This window comes from Mobula hypostoma, chromosome 12, assembly GCF_963921235.1.
Source record: "Mobula hypostoma chromosome 12, sMobHyp1.1, whole genome shotgun sequence".
Lineage (NCBI taxonomy): Eukaryota > Metazoa > Chordata > Chondrichthyes > Myliobatiformes > Myliobatidae > Mobula > Mobula hypostoma.
Genome location: NC_086108.1, coordinates 63,655,068 through 63,672,683, shown reverse-complemented (window position 1 = coordinate 63,672,683; position 17,616 = coordinate 63,655,068). Strand labels below are relative to the sequence as shown.

The window sequence follows — 17,616 nt, the reverse complement described above, 5'->3', positions numbered from 1 at the left end:
CCTGTCTATCTCTGCCTTAAATACACTCAATGACTTGGCCTCCACAGCCGCTCATGGCAACAAATTCCACAGATTTAGCACCCTCTGACTAAAGTAATTTCTCCACATCTCAGTTCTAAAAGGACATCCTTCAATCCTGGAGTCATGCCCTCTTGTCCTAGAATCCCCTACCATGGGAAATAGCTTTGCCAGACACCACTGCAAGACATGCTTCTAAAACAAATCCAAAAATGTTGGAAGTACTCAGAATATGTCAAAACAGAAACACTATAAAATTCTCAGTTCTATGACCTTTATCAGAATTGGTCATGTCATTATTTTTAATTCCTTGTCATTATCATTATTATGTGCCATGTTGTATGACGTGGGCGATCATAGTCTGTGACCATTATTCTTCTTGGCATATTCTACAGAAATGGTTTGCCATTGCCTTCTGGACAGCGTCTTTACAAGAAACGTGACCCCAGCCATTACCAATACTCTTCAGAGATTATTTGCCTGGTGTCAGTAATCCTATAACTGAGACTTGATATACGCACCAGCTGCTCATACGACCATCCATCACTTGGTCCCATGGCCTCACGTGACCCTGATTGTGGAGCTAAGCAGATGTTTCACCATGCCCAAAGGTGAGCTGCAGGCTGGCAGAGGGAAGGAGCACCTCATACCTCTTATGATAGAGACATATCTACACCCCGCAATCCAAAATACCACGTAACCCTGATGATTGATCTTTGGCTGAAATGTTAACAGTTTCTCTTTCTACAAATACCGCCTGACCTGCTGAGAGGTTCCCGCCTTCTGAGATTTTTCTTCAGCTTTCTAGCATCTGGATTTTTTTTTAATTTTCGCATTTCTGAAACAATGCCATAGATATACTCTTTGTGATCGTCCTGGTTAGGATGAGAGTCCTGATAAAGGTCAACAAAAATTTTATAACAGAATCAAGAAAGTTGGAAATAGGGGCATGAGAACAGAGCAATAGGAGTCGGTCCTATGAACCCTCCAGACACTGGCTACAAACTAGGCTGATCTAATAGTCCAGCTCTGCCAATTCCACATGATCCTCAACTGCCTTATCAATCTAATATTAGGCTGCCTTGGCTGTGAATGTTCTAAATATTCCTGATTCACAGAGCAGAAAATCCACCTCACCTCAATCTTAAATAGGTGACACTTATTCTGAAATGATGCCCCATATTTATTCTCCTGAAGTCTCATCAGTACTTCAACCTTTCCACATAACAGATTTATTTCCACCCAGAGATGCACCCAGTTCAACTTCTTAAAACTATGTTGATGTAAGCATATCCGTACATAATAAAGGGTATGTCAAGCATGATTTTACCAACATCCTGTACAGTTCTAGCAAGACTTCTTAATTTCTGTACTTCAGCACCTTTGCCACAAAAATAGGAATTATAAATGCCTTCTTAACTACTCACTGACAAGCTACGTGGCCTATCTGAGAACACCCAGAATTCCTCTGTAATAGTGTCCTTTACTCACTCTCTTTAAACAATATTCACCCTTTCTATTCCTCCTATCTCAAAATTTAAGTTTACATAAAACTTCACCTTTTGCATTTGTAAAAGGAAGCAGTCAATGAAATCCCTTTGTTCTGTTGGGTTCAAACTCTCCTGGTGCTGCTTGATGTTCTTTTGGAAAAGGTCCTCTAAACTTTTCATTGAGGCAAATAGATCATTATGTGGGCCTGGCAGATGTCTCACTAATTTTGGAAATGAATTATATAGCTGTAGAAAGGAACATTAAATGAAAAGATTAGGACAACCTTATAGCCTTGACTGATTTAAGCAGCAAACAAATCTTATTTCATCCAAAGTGAGCAGAGCTTACCTGACCCAGCATCACAAGAGAGTTTTACACTTTCACTACACTTTTCACTTTGAAGTGTTTCCTAACTTCATTTTTTCAAGATCAAACTTTTAAATTATTCTTCCAACCAAAAAGCTCCCCGAACAGCAGATATTGTTTCTCCCATGCCCCTGACAATTTCTTTATTATGTGAAAACTTTGATAAATACAACATAGACTAGGCGGCCACACTATTAGATGCAGATATACACCTGCTCATTAATACAAATATTTAATCAGCCAATCATGTGGCACCAACTCAATTCACAAAAGCATGCGTACATGATCGAGAGATTCAGTTGTTGTGCAGACCAAACATCAGAATGCGGAAAAAATATGATCTAAGTGACTTTAACCGTGGAATGATTGTTGGTGCCAAACAGGGTGGTTTGAGTATCTCAGAAACTGCTGATTGCCTGGGATTTTAACACACAACAGTCTCTAGAATTTACAGAGAATGGTGCAAAAATCAAAACAAAAATCACTCAGTGAGTGGCAATTCTGTAGGTAAAAACAACTTGTTAATCAGAGAGGTCAGAGGAGAATGTCCAACTGTTTCAAGCTGACAGGAAGGCAGCAGTAACTCAAATAACCATGTTGAATCTTGAAGTTGATAGGCTACAGCAGCAGAAGACAACACTGGGTTCTAATCCTGTATCTGATAAACTGGCCACTGAGCCTAATCTCTCCTTATGTTTTAAACCTTGGAACTCAGCTATCGTCATCATAAATCTACACTACATTCTTTGCTTCACGGTCAATATTTCCCTGCTGAAGTAGGATGCTTTGAAATAAACATTGTATTATTTGAAGTCCTCCTGATGGACAGTGGAGGGGTATAGGGTCTGGACATCCATTACTTACACATACTTGTGACTAATTATTCATAAGTAAAATCCAGCATTTCAGTAGGCTGCTGGATTCCTTTCTTTACCTATACATAAGATTCTAATAATCTCTGTGCATCTGTCTGCACTTCCATTCATGTAAGGCTTTTATAATTTAGAAGATCTTCTGTTCTATTTATTTCAGGTGTGAAATGAATGTATGTTTTTCATTTGTCACTATTTTTTTGCCTGATCCATTCGAATTACTTGGCAATTAATAGATCTATTTTGACCTCCACCTGGACCTGGCAAATACACCTTAAGAACATTAGTAAACATGTATCTATTTGTATTTTATGTTTACCAGAAGCAGGGGAGGGGTGAAATAAAGAGCTGGGAAGTTGATTGTTGATTGGTGAAAGAGTTCCCCTCCTTCTGTCCAAGTTTCATCTATCACCTACGACCTTGTATTTCTTCCTCTTCTTCCATCCTCCCCCGCTACATGCCCCCTCCCCCACCACGCCACCTTCTTGCTCGAACCTCATCTTTTTTCTCCAGTCCTGAGGAAGGGTCTTGGCCCGAAATGTCGACTGTTTTAATGGTTTGAGAGGCAAGGTGGGGGTTATATAGAATGAGCAGCCAATGATGTGATGTATGCAGGTATAATTACAATGATTAAAAGACAGTTGGACAGGTATGTGGATAGGAAAGACTTCAAGAAATATGAGTCAAATGCAGACAAATGGGATCAGCTCATGAAGACACCCTGATTGTCATCAACAAGATACACTGAACACAATGTTGTCCTGTATAAATCTTTAGGGGTGGCAACCCTTTCAGAGACTGTGTTGGCACTAATCTAATCTAGAAAGTTCTCTTGCAAACCAAGGTAATTTTCAGCAGAGATAATCATTGATTACTGAATTGCTAACAATAATTATGAAATTCTTAAAGGAAAAGGATGAGTCTTGTGGCATATTCATGTGCTTTATCACCATTTTTAATTATGCCAAATCCTTCACTCTACCACTCTTGAAAATCTCTGCTGCCTCTCTCATCGTTTGAATGTTTTACTTTCTTTGCTGGTGTATCTGACGTTCTGAACATGTCAAGAAGAGTAAGCACAATTTAAAAATATTTCATCAATAAACTTAAATAGCATAGTTTTACTAATGTAAATATGTTATTCTGATAAAACAAATATTCATGGAGTCACTAAATCTCATGCAGTATTTACCATTATTATCACCAAATATCCAGTGTTCACTCACAAGTGGCAGAAGAAAAACTATAAGCAAACCAGAACCTATGCCAATTGGTCCAATCATTTACCAATCGAATACTGGTGTGTCCACCCGATTTGTAGGTATTTCAAAACCTACCATTCAATGTTACCTGCTCTTGCAACCAGTGTGAAATCAGGCATTTCCTGTGAATACATCTCACTTCCACGTGAGTATAGAGAGCTTGGTAGGAAGTTGAAAAGCAGGACCATGAGGGTGGTAATCTCAGGATTGCTACCTGTGCTACATGCCAGTGAGGGTAGGAATAGGATGCTCTGGAGGATGAACAAGTGGCTGAGGAACTGGTGTAGGGGGCAGGGTTTCAGATTTCAGGATCATTGGGACCTCTTCTGGGGCAGGTGGGACCCGTACATGAGAGATGGGTTACAATTGAAATACAAGGGGACCAATATCCTTTCAGGGAGGTTTGTTAGTGCTGTTTGGGAGGCTTTAAACTAGATTTGCTGGGGGATGGGAACCAGAGTGCCAGAGCTGACAGTGTAGCTGGGGTGAAAATGAATGATGTTAAAAATTCAAGCAAAAAAAATAGAAAGATTGTGGGTGGTGGTAAAAATCTTCTGAGGTGCTTGGAGTATTGTGGGGAAGGCAAATGAGTTGAGGGCGTGGATTGACACGTGGAATTATGACGTTATAGCAATTAGTGAAACTTGGCTACAGGAGGGGCAGGACTGGCAGCTTAATATTCCAGGGTTCCGATGTTTCAGATGTGATAGAGGCAGAGGAATGAAAGGTTGGGGGGCTAGAATTGCTTGTCAAGGAAAATCTTACAGCAGTGCTCAGGCAGGACAGATTAGAGGGCTTGTCTACTGAGTCCTTATGGGTGGAGCTGAGAAACAGGAAAGGTATGGCCACATTAGTGGGGTTGTATTATAGACCACCCAATAGTCAGCGAGAATTGGAGGAGCAAATCTGCAGAGAGATAGCAGGCAACTGCAGGAAACATAAAGTTGCGGTGGTCGAGGATTTTAATTTTCCATATATTGATTGGGACTCCCATACTGCTAGGGATCTAGATGGTTTAGAGTTTGTAACATGTGTTCAGGAAAGTTTTCTAAATCAATATATAGAGGTACCAACTAGAGGGCATACAATATTGGATCTCCTGTTAGGAAACAAGTTAGGACAAGTGACGGAAGTGTGTGTAGGGGAGCACTGTGGTTCCAACGATCATAACACCATTAGTTTCAACTTGATCATGGACAAGGTTAGATCTGGTCCTAGGGTTGAGGTTCTGAACTGGAAGAAGGCCAAATTTGAAGAAATGAGAAAGGATCGAAAAAGCGTGGATTGGGACAGGTTGTTCTCTGGCACGGATGTGATCGGTAAGTGGGAAGCCTTCCAAGGAGAAATTTTCAGAGTGCAGAGCTTGTATGTTCCTGTTAGCATTAAAGGCAAAGTGAATAGGAATAAGGAACCTTGGTTCTCAAGGGATATTGCAACTCTGATAAAGAAGAAGGAAGTTGCATGATGTATAGGAAACAGGGAGTAAATAAGGTGCTTGAGGAGTACAAAAAGTGCAAGAAAATACTTAAGAAAGAAATCAGGACGGCTAGAAGAAGACATGAGGTTGCCTTTGCAGTCAAAGTGAAGGATAATCCAAAGAGCTTTCACAGATATATTAAGAATAAAAGGATTGTAAGGGATAAAATTGGTCCTCTTGAAGATCAGAGTGGTCGGCTATGTGCGGAACCAAAAGAAGTGGGGGAGATCTTAAGTGGGTTTTTTTCATCTGTATTTACTAAGGAAACTGGCATGAAGTCTATGGAATTAAGGGAAAGAAGTAGTGAGATCATGGAAACTGTACAGATTGAAAAGGAGGAAGTGCTTGCTATCTTGAGGCAAATTAAAGTGGATAAATCCCCAGGACCTGACAGGGTATTCCCGCGGACATTGAAGGAGACTAGTGTTGAAATTGCAGGGGCCCTAGCAGATATATTTAAAAAGTCGGTGTCTACGGGTGAGGTGCTGGAGGATTGGAGAGTAGCTCATGTTTTTCCGTTGTTTAAAAAAGGATCGAAAAGTAATCCCGGAAATTATAGACGGGTAAGTTTGACGTCAGTAGTGGGTAAGTTTTTGGAGGGAGTACTAAGAGACAGAATCTACAAGCATTTGGATAGACAGGGACTTATTAGGGAGAGTCAACATGGCTTTGTGCGTGGTAGGTCATGTTTGACCAATCTATTGAGTTTTTCGAGGAGGTTACCCGGAAATTGGATGAAGGGAAGGCAGTGGATGTTGTCTACATGGACATCAGTAAGGTCTTTGACAAGGTCCTGCATGGAAGGTTAGTTAGGAAAATTCAGTCGCGAGGTATACATGGAGAGGTGGTAAATTGGATTAGACATTGACTCAATGGAAGAAGCCAAAGAGTGGTAGTAGAGAATTGCTTCTCAGAGTGGAGGCCTGTGCCTAGTGGTGTGTCACAGGGATCAGTGCTGGGTCCATTGTTATTTGTCATCTGTATCAATGATCTGGATGATAATGTGGTAAATTAGATCAGCAAATTTGCTGATGATACAAAGATTGGAGGTGTAGTGGACAGTGAGTAAGGTTTTCAGAGCCTGCAGAGGGACTTGGACCAGCTGGAAAAATGGGCTGAAAAATGGCAGATTGAGTTTAATACAGACAAGTGTGAGGTATTGCACTTTGGAAAGACAAACCAAGCTAGAACATACAGGGTAAAAGGTAAGGCAGTGAGGAGTGCAGTAGAACAGAGGGATCTGGGAATACAGATACAAAATTCCCTAAAAGTGGCGTCACAGGTAGATAGGGTCATAAAGAGAGCTTTTGGTAGATTGGCCTTTAGTAATCAATGTTTTGAGTATAAGAGCTGGAATGTTATGATGAGGTTGTATAAGGCATTGGTGAGGCCGAAACTGGAGTACTGTGTTCAGTTTTGGTCACCAAATTACAGGAAGAATATTAATAAAGTTGAAAGAGTGCAGAGAAGGTTTACAAGGATGTTGCCGGGACTTGAGAAACACAGTTACAGAGAAAGGTTGAATAGGTTAGGTCTTTATCCCCTGGAGCGTAGAAGAATGAGTGGAGATTTGATAGAGGTATATAAAATTATGATGGGTTTCGACAGAGAGAATGCAAGCAGGCTTTGTCCACTGACAAAAGGGTAGAAAAAAAAACAGAGGACATGGCTTGAGGGTGAGGGGGGAAAAGTTTAAAGGGAACATTGGGGGTGCTTCTTCACACAGAGAATGGTGGGAGTATGGAATGTGCTGCCAGACGAGGTGGTAAATGCGGGTTCTTTTTTAACATTTAAGAATAAATTGGACAGATAAATGGATGGGAGGTGTATGGAGGGATATGGTCCGTGTGCAGGTCAGTGGGACTAGGCAGAAAATAGTTCGGCACAGCCAAGAAGGGCCAAAATGCCTGTTTCTGTGCTGTAGTGTTTCTATGGTTTCTCTTTGGTTGTAAAAAATATTTTGCTACTTCATTTGGTGGTAAAGATAATCATTATGTATCTTTTTATAATGGGTGGGGTTTAAAGGATAGAGGAATGGCACTGAATGTCACATGCTAACAAAAATTTTGCATGTGCCATCTTGGGCACGTGTACCATAAGTTTATCATCCTGCACTACAATTTGCACTACACTACATCCTGCACTACAAAAAAAATTACTTTGCATCATTACACAAAATTCAGTCCAATGGCGTTATATCCAAAACAAAAAGTAGAATAAACTTACCCTTTTCTCGTTTGAATGCATCTTGAAGATCTTTAATTTTCTCAAGAATTTGTGCTTCCAAAGACTTTTGCCCAACACCAAATCTTCTTAATGTCATTTGTGCAAACTTCCGTTGCTCTTTCCATACGTTTCCATTCGAGAACTGTATACCTGTGCAGTGAAATACAGGTGGCATTTGTAATGATTTATGAGTGGTCCATGTAGCCTGGATGGAAAAATAAGAGAATTCCTTGTAAAGAAATTGATATGGATAGTAAACCTTCCCAACAAACTAGTGGGTAAAGTCATCTTATATTTGATTATAATTAACCCAGCTGAGTGATGTGTTTTCTTGGCTGTGTTCTGATTTTGCTGGTGACAACTAATTGTTGGCTTCAAAACTCATTCATTGTTAAGTTCATCTCTGAGATCAGCACAAACAGTATCTGCCACCATTGGAACCAAACGTCTGTATATGACATCATCTTTAGGACACAAAAAATCATGCCAAAAACTATCCTAACACATTTTAAACCTTACCCGCTGGCACATGCCATGCTCTACCATCATAGAGGGGAGATACCATTCATAGAGGATTCCTCAGGCAAACATATGAATTAAAACCAAAAAACCACTATGCCTCTGGTCCACTCTTGATATTTATTAAGATCAATGCTGTGCTGATTAAAACTTCAATATGGTATTCCCTTCTATTCCATTACTCATCAGGCATCTGTTCATTCAATGATACTGCTTTCACTCTGCTTTGAGAAAAAGATGTCTAAACACTCATGACTCTAATAGAGAAAACTTTGCCCGTCATAAATGGGTGAACATCTTATTTCTTTCTTTCTTTTTTAATCCTTTTATTAGTTTCATAAAATATAAACATAACATAGCAATAATATAAAATTGTTGGAAATACATTGTTATACTTAAGATGAGTAATTATAAAACCAAATAGTATAAATTGACAAAACTCCCAATCATGTAGGGTAACAATGAATAATACAAGACAAAAAAAAATAACTGGAGAAAAATCATGAAAAAGAAAAAAAAAACAATCCCCACCCCCCAAAAAAACTAATCTAAACAGAATTAGTCAACTAAGCTAAAAAGACTTGGGCAATTTTAACAACGTAAAAATGAAAGAAAAGAAAACCTTAGTGTCGACGACTCCATTCCTCTCAGCCAACACTACAGAGAAGTAAAATAAGTTTGGAAATGGTCAAATTACATCATATGAAAATGCTGAATAAATGGCCTCCAAGTTTTTTCAAATTTAATGGAAGGGTCGTAAACCACACTTCTAATTTTTTCCAAATTTAAACACAACATAGTTTGTGAAAACCAGTGAAATACAGTAGGAGGATTAATCTCTTTCCAATTCAGCAAAATGGATCTTCTAGCCATTAAAGTAAGAAATGCAATCATCCGACGAGCTGAAGAGGTTAAATTATTTGAGTCTATCATTGGTAATCCAAAAATAGCAGTAATTGGGTGAGGTTGTAAGTCTGTATTCAAAACCGTTGAAATAATATCAAAAATATCTTTCCAATATTTTTCCAACAAAGGACATGACCAAAACATGTGAGTTAAAGAAGCTATCTCGGAATGACATCTATCACATATAGGATTAATATAAGAATAATAATGAGATAGTTTACCTTTGGACATATGAGCCCTGTGTACTGCTTTAAACTGTATCAACACATGTTTAGCACATATAGAGGATGAGTTAACCAATTGAAGAATTTTTTCCCATTTTTCGATCGGTATAATAATTTTAAGTTCTCTTTCCCAATCAGTTTTAATTTTATTGGAAACATCAGGACATAAATTCATAATTATGTTATAAATAATTGCTACAACACTTTTCTGAGAGAGATTTAGATCTAAAAATTTTTCCAAAGTATCCATTGGATATGAGTGTGGAAAATTAGGAGAAGCAGTAATTAAAAAGCTTTTAATCTGCAGGTATCTAAAAAAGTGAGATCTGGGTAAATTATATTTATTAGAAAGTTGATCAAAAGACATAAAACAATTATCCAAAAATAAATCACGAAAACGTACTATACTTTTGGTTTTCCAATCAAAGTAAGCTTGATCCATAGTGGAAGGTTGAAAAAGGAAATCAGATATAATAGGACTTGCTAAAATAAATTGAATAAACCCAAAAATCTTTGGAATTGAAGCCATATACGTAAAGTATGCTTAACTATTGGATTACTCTTTTGTTTATACAATTGAGAAGAAATAAAAGGAAGCGAAGTTCCTAAAACCGAACCCAAAGGAGATCCTTATAATGAATTACATTGAAGATTTACCCAATGTGGATTTAAAGATACATCCAAATCTCGTAACCAAAATTTTAAGTATCGATTATTAATTGCCCAATAATAAAATCTAAAATTCGAGAGGGTGAGCCCCTTCTCTTTTTTAGATTTCTGTAAATATCTTTTACCTAGCCTAGGATTTTTGTTCTGCCATACATATAAGGAAATTTTTGAATCAACATTATCGAAAAAAGATTTTGGGATAAAAATTGGAACCGATTGAAATACATATGGAAATTTAGGCAAAATAATCATCTTAATAGCATTAATCCGACCAATCAAAGACAAAGATATTGGTGACCATTTAGTAAACAAAAGTTTAATCTGATCAATTAAAGGTAAAAAAATTAGCTTTAAATAAATCTTTATACTTCTTCATAACTATAATCCCTAAATATATAAATGAGTCAGTAACCAATTTAAATGGTAAACATCCATAAATAGGTACCTGCTTTTTAAGGGGAAATAATTCACTCTTATTAAGATTTAATTTGTAGCTAGAAAAATTACTAAATTGAGCCAACAAAGCTAGAATAGCAGGCATTGACTTCTCTGGATTAGAGATATACAATAACAAATCATCTGCATATAGTGATAATTTCTGTATTTTGCTTCTGCGGGTAATACGAAAACTACTGGGCGAGTCACGGATAGCAATTGCTAAAGGTTCAAGGGCGATATTAAATAGTAAAGGACTAAGAAGGCATCCTTGCCTAGTACCACGAAATAGACGAAAAAAGGGAGATCTTTGATTATTAGTACAAACCGAAGCTACTGGGGAATAATATAGCAATTTAATCCAAGATATAAATATCAAACTAAAATTAAATTTCTCAAGCACACTAAATAAATAAGGCCATTCAACTCTGTCAAAGGCTTTCTCAGCATCTAATGAGATAATACATTCCGGGGTAATAAGTGAAGGAGTATAAACAATATTCATTAACCTCCTAATATTAAAGGATGAATAACGATTTTTAATAAACGCAGTTTGGTCCATAGATATAATTTGATGTAATACCTTCTCTAACCTAGTTGCTAAAATTTTTGAAAAAATTTTTGAATCTACATTCAAAAGAGATATCGGTCTGTATGATGTACAATCAGTAGGATGTTTATTCTTTTTAAGAATTAAGGAAATAAAAGGCTTCATAAAATGATTGTGGTAATTTACCTAATCTGATTGCTTCTTTGAATATTCTAGACAACCATGGAGAGAGAGTAGAGGAAAAGGATTTTAAAAATTCCACTGTAAACCCGTCTGGGCCGGGTGCTTTACCAGAATTCAATGATGAGATTACAGTTATTATTTCTTCCTCTGTAACAGGAGTTTCTAATGATAAGCAATCTTCGGGTGATAATTTCGGAAAATTCAGTTTACTTAAAAAATCATGCATGGTATTAAAATCATGAGGAAAATTAGTGTGATATAAAGAGGTATAAAATTCTTGAAAGGTTTTGTTTATCCTGTCATGATCAACTGACAAAGTATCAGTGTTTGCGAATCTTAGTAATTTGACTTTTAACTGAAACAAATTTCAATTGATTATCCAATAATTTACCCGATTTATCACTCTGAATATAAAAATCACTTTTAGTTCTCATTAATTGATTTTCAATCGAGGATGTTAATGGTAAGCTATGTTCCAATTGAAGTTCAACTCTGTGTTTGTACAGCACCGTACTGGGAGAAATAGTGTATTTTTTAAATCAATTTCTTTAATTTTATCAACCAACAAGAGTATTTCATTCTTAGCACGTTTTTTCAAACCAGCCGAATAGGAAATAATCTGACCACGGATATAAGCTTTAAAAGCGTCCCAAACTGTTTCATTGGAAACTTCTTCCGTAGTATTAACTGAAAAAAAGAAATCAATCTGCCCCTTTACAAACTTGACAAAGTCCAAGTCTTGAAGCAAAATAGAGTTATATTGCCATTGTCTATTAGTACAAGAAGTATCCATTAACTTGATAGAAAGTTTCATTGGAGCATGATCTGAAATGGCGATAATGTCATAATTACAATCCGTTACAGATGGGATTAATCGAGAGTCAATAAAAAAATAATCAATTCGAGAATAAGAACGATGAACATGTGAAAAGAATGAGAATTCTTTATCCTTTGGGTGTAGAAATCTCCAAATTTCTGAAATCCCAGAATCAAACATAAAAGAGTTAATAAAAGAGTTAATAAAAGTAGCCGACTTATTTGGTAAAGCTGGACTACCTATGGATCTGTCCAACATGGGATTCAAACATAAATTAAAGTCACTGCCCATTATCAACATATACTCGTTTAAGATAGGAAAGGAAGTGAATATGTGTTTAAAAAATTCAGGGTAATCCACATTCGGAGCATAAACATTAACCATAGCAATCTTTTTATTAAAAAGTAACCCAGTGATTAACAAAAATCTACCATTAAGATCTGAGATAATGTCTTGATGAATAAATGTAATTGAGGGATCTATAAAAATTGAAACACCTTAAACTTTGGCTTGGGAGTTTGACTGGTATTGAGTTACCCTTCCCGAACTTAAAGAGGCGTTCATTATCCACTTTCCTTACATGAGTTTCTTGTGCAAAAATAATATGAGCATTCAGTCTTTGGAATACTTTGAAAATCTTTTTCCGTTTTATTGGATGGTTTAAACCATTTGTATTCCAAGAGACAAAATTAATAATGTCAGCCATAATTTAAGATTAACCCTTTGGTGAGTAAAGGGTTAACCATAATGTGAGCTCATGAAATTGGAAGAGGAATACATGTTCAGAGAGGAACCGGAAATCCCGACACGGCAGACATCTTTGTAGTACTAAATCAGGCCAATAGAAAAAAATTAAAAAGAAAAAGACTACCCCACCCTCCATCCCCAAGAACCCCGAACTAAGCCAGAAAAGGCTGAAGAAAGAACTAACTAACACTGAATCTAACCCCATTTCTGCAGGAGGCAACTCCAAAGATATATGTTATATAGCTGACCCCCTGGAAATTGATATATATATAAAAAATTAAACACTATACTAAAATAATCTACATAGTATAATCACTAAGATACATAAATAAGGAAAAGTTAGCATCAATATGTATGATTAGTTAATTACAAATGAGAGTAAATAAAATACTTCTTCCAAAAAAGGGGATTATGGGAAGAAGAAACATAAGAACACGGCGTCCCAAAAAGAACAAAGGAGATTATGCAAAAAAAACAAATCGCCATTTTAATTGTACAGAAACAAAAATAAAGAACATATAACGGAAAATGATCGTCAGATCAAATCGTTAGTAATAATATCGGAAAACAAAAAGTTAAGGAAAAATTAACTAAAAGAAAGTAACGTTATTTGCAAGAAATAACTATTTTATATAAGTTGTAAAGTCATAACTATAGTAGTAAGCACAAAACAAAAATCTTGAGCTTATTAAAAACCTTCATCGTACGGTAGTAGAAGGTTTATTTTTTTTTTAAAAAACACCAGAAAAAGAAGCTGATACTGAGAGCACAGAACATTAGTTAAAGGGCGGTGTCCGTATCAGATGGGTAGTTATCTTCCAAAAACCCTCGAGCGGCGGTTATGGAATGGAAGATGCGACGAGATCCATCAGGAAGAGAAATTCTTAGACATGCAGGGTACAATAATGCCGGTTTGAGATTTTTTTGATAACATTCCGACATCAGAGGTTTAAAAGTCAGTCGCTCTTTCATCACTTCGGGACTGTAATCTTGAACTATCCTGAAGGAATGCTGGCGATAACTGATCATCCCTTGCCGAGGAGCAGTTTGGAGAAGCTGTTCTTTAACATTAACATAATGGAAATGAAGAATAATTGGTCTCGGTTTGGATACAGCCGATGCTGACTTTGGCCGCGGTATACGGTGCGCACGGTCAAGTAATGGAGGCTCGTTGGGAAAAACAACTGAACCTATCCTTTAAAATTTGAGCAAAGAATATTAAAGGGTCTCCATCCTCAACATCCTCGGGTAGACGAATTATACGTAAGTTTTGTCTTCCTGAACAATTTTCAAGATCTCATTTCTAAACAATGAGCTCTTGTTCGAGAACCAGTGTTTCTTTCCTTCACTGAAGTCTTATTTTTTTGATTCACTTTGCCTGCAAAGATCTATTAATCTTTTTCTGGAATATACTTAGTAACTTTGCTTCTACTGCTTCTTGGGTAGAAAACTGCAGAGATTCACAATCCTGGGATGGACGAAATTTCTTATTTTCAATTTGCTGTTCAACTTCATAACATATTAAAATATTATGAAAAAACAATGGATTTTATGAGGTCTGTAGAAACTTGCTTCAAAAATCTTCACTTGCTGAGTGAGTTCTGAAAAGCATAAGGAATTATCTGCATATCCCAGCATGGAGAAAGTATATATAGCACACTCATTTCAACTTCATGTGGAATAATTCCACTCACTGTAAGTAAAAACCAGAAAACATGGGAATTATGCAAAATTTGTGGGAAAAAAATGGCATTAACATTTTACTTTGTAGACCTAAACAACAGAATTAGGAAATACCATAAGTTGAACATGTTTTTAGTTGCAGAGAATGAGCAGAGTGAACAAAGGGATAAGAGCAAGAGAGATTGTTCATTGTTTATTTCCTCAATTTCCACTCTTATCTCAGGCAGTCTTTTCCATGTCTCCATCACTCCTGTTCATGTGTGACTCAAACTTGTTCAACTTGCATCATTTCTGAGTTCTGATAACAGGTCTTCAACATGATTCATCACAGTCCTTTCTCTCTGCACAGATGTTCTCTAGCATGCGGTATAGTTCCAACATTGTCCATTCTTATGTCAGATTTCAAGCATCTGTTGTTTTTAGCATTTTTGAATTATTCCACTTCCTTGTTTATACCAGAAAATAATGTTTGCAATTGAAACCTTTGTTGTGTGCTTTTAGATTCACACACAAGCATTCTTTTCACTCCCCTGCATCACCAAGGAGACCAATTCATTTATGTGCAACATGTGTTCCTTCATAATTGCAAATTTTTTTTTGTTGACATCTTTGTGAAAGAGACTTAAGAATCAACTGATTTTCTATTTCATCCTTTCATTTCTTCTTTGACACAGTCTTGATATTTGACCACAGTACTTTGTGAATTTCGATAAAATAGAAATTGAATCTTGTAGTACAATGTCAAAAACTGAAAGAAACAACTCTGATGCCTAAAACAAGTCAAAGCAGCCAAACATTATTTGCAACTCAGTACTGCTCTTGGAGATGTGAACACATACTTTCCTGTCTCTAAAGGTTTCATTGCTGTGTTAAAAATATGCACACTGAAGAACTAGAATACTCCTCAAGTATAAAGATTTTCATTTTACCTTTTGGTGAAAATCCTGCTTACATCATTCTATAACAGATAACATATTTCATAAATTAGAAGGTCCTACAATTATCCAATTCTGAGCAAAGAAATAAAACAATTAAACAAATTACTTACCGTGTCCCTTGACAAGATCATCAAAAACTGGAAATGTTGCTGTTCCCGCAAAATCATCTGTCTGGTGAACCACAGCCTCTTTAAAAGCATTTAAACCATTTATGACAACAAGGTAAGAATATCCAATCCTCAGGCTAAAAATATCTCCATACTTCTCTGCAAACTGTAAAAGATATACTCTATTAGTATTTGGCTTGTTATGTCAGTCACAAAATTTTGGGTATACTTGCGAGGAAGAGCTTACATGTCCCAAATGAAAATAGTTCTGAACATTATTTTGTAAGATGTGTAATTTTAAACCAATCTTTAAACACTTGAAAACACTGGGCCCAGATTTTATTCAGCAAGTTATTAATGAGTTAATCTACTATTGAAAATTGAAACATCTTGATCTTCATCTGTTATTGCTACTCTTCTTCAATCCTCAAATTAATGAAATGACACAAAGATCTAATTGCTCAACAGCTAAACTCAAACATGGAGAAAAATAAAAAAGACCTACACATAGCTTAAAAATAATTGCCGTATTTTTGTTTATTCGTAGTGAGGTACCCAATAATCTACACGTTCTACACTTGTGAATTACAATTTATAGTAAATGGCAAATATGTGTGTCACAAAACAAAATGATATATTCTTGGAAATAACACACATAAAATGCTGGAGGAACTCAGCAGGCTATTCAGCAGCTATGGCAAAGAGTGCAGTCAATGATTTGGATCAAGACCCTTCAGCAGCAGTGGAGAAAAAAAAGATGAGGAGTAGATTTAAAAGGTGGGGGAAGGGGACAGAGAAACAACATGATAGGTGAAACTGGGAGTTGGAGGGGTGAAGTAAAGAGCTGTGAAGTTGATTGATGAAAGGCATACAGGGCTGGAGAAGAGGAAATCTAATAAGAGAGGACAGAAGGCCATGGAAGAAAGAAAAGTGGGGAGGAACATCAGAGCATCAGAGAGAGGTAATGGGCACCAAGGAGATAAGGTGAGAGAGGGAAAAGGGAATGGTGAACAGGGAGTGGGTAATGGGGAATGGTGAAGGCAGGGGGCACGTTACTGGAAATTTTGGAAATTTGAGAAATTGAGGTTCATACCATCAGCTAAGTATGTGTTTCACAAAATAAAATTCCCATTCACATATGTCCCGGTAGGCAACCACTTCAACTCTGCTTCCCATTCCCGTTCAGATATGTCCATACATGGCCTCCTCTACTGCCATGATGAGGCTAAACTCAGGTTGGAGGAGCAACACCTCATGTACCGTCTAGGTAGTCTCCAGCCCCTTGGTATGAACATAGAATTCTCCAACTTCTGGTTATTCCCTCCCCCTCCCTTCCCCTATCCCTATTTCACTCTGCCCCCTCCCCCAGCTGCCTATCATCTCCCTCATGGTTCCGCCTCCTTCTACTACCCATTGTGTTTTCCCCTATTCCTTCTTCACCTTTCCTGCCTATCACCTGCCTGCTTCCCCTCCCCCACCCCTTTATCTTTCACCTTACTGGTTTTTCACCTGGTACCTACCAGCCTTCTCCTTCCCACCCTCTCCCCACCTTCTTTATAGGGCCTCTGCCCCTTCCCTCTTCAGTCCTGACGAAGGGTTCCGGCCTGAAACGTTGACTGATCATTTCCACGGATGCTGCCCGACCTGCTGAGTTCCTCCAGCATGTTGTGAGTGTTGCTTTGACCCCAGCATCTGCAGATTATTTTGTGTTTAAATAAAATGGTATATTCCTAACAGGTGTTGACAGACTGGCAACATTGTCACCATTTTTATTGCAATTATCTTATAACTACTAAATACTTTTGGAAAACGAAACAGATTTATTACCACTGACACATAATGTGAAATTTGCTGTCTTGTGGCAGCAGTACAAGCACAGTTACATTTCTGAACAAATTTCCTCGATGCTGTACATTACCTTGCAAAACTGGAGATGAGGATTCTTTAGGTCCAGCTGAAAGATATTACCGAAAAACGGCAGTCCGAAGGGACCAGGTGGAAAATTCTTGGGAACACGAGTGTGGAGAACATCAAACACAATCAAGAAAACAAATAAAAACACTGCAACGGTCCACACCTCTCTTGAGAACAGATTTAAAAAGGAAAGATTCTGAACTTCCATTCTA

General features: G+C 37.2%; 2 protein-coding genes across 2 annotated transcripts in view; both read right to left on the bottom strand.

The window, feature by feature from the left end:
- LOC134354869 (cytochrome P450 2J2-like) overlaps positions 1-7,824 on the bottom strand; it is a 27,505-nt gene extending 19,681 nt beyond the window's left edge. The window contains exons 1-2 of the mRNA XM_063064285.1: positions 7,713-7,824; positions 1,578-1,754 (exon numbers count right to left, since the gene is read on the bottom strand). Coding sequence (XP_062920355.1) covers positions 1,578-1,754; positions 7,713-7,733 — 198 coding nt within the window. The 5' untranslated portion in view covers positions 7,734-7,824. The remainder of the gene's footprint in view (positions 1-1,577; positions 1,755-7,712) is intronic.
- On the bottom strand, positions 7,820-17,616 carry LOC134354870 (cytochrome P450 2J5-like). Its single transcript, XM_063064286.1, has 3 exons — positions 17,409-17,616; positions 15,494-15,656; positions 7,820-7,917 (listed from the first exon to the last, which is right to left on the bottom strand). Exons 1-3 carry the CDS (start codon positions 17,610-17,612, stop codon positions 7,898-7,900), a joined length of 387 nt encoding a protein of 128 aa, XP_062920356.1. The 5' UTR covers positions 17,613-17,616; the 3' UTR covers positions 7,820-7,897.

Excerpts from the sequence above, each read along its gene's own strand:
- LOC134354870 (XM_063064286.1), bottom strand. The coding sequence starts at position 17,612 with ATGGAAGTTCAGAATCTTTCCTTTTTAAATCTGTTCTCAAGAGAGGTG. Across the intron at positions 15,657-17,408 it reads CTCATCTCCAGTTTTGCAAG|TTTGCAGAGAAGTATGGAGA; the intron begins GTAATGTACAGC and ends TATCTTTTACAG. Across the intron at positions 7,918-15,493 it reads TGATCTTGTCAAGGGACACG|GCTACATGGACCACTCATAA; the intron begins GTAAGTAATTTG and ends TTTTCCATCCAG.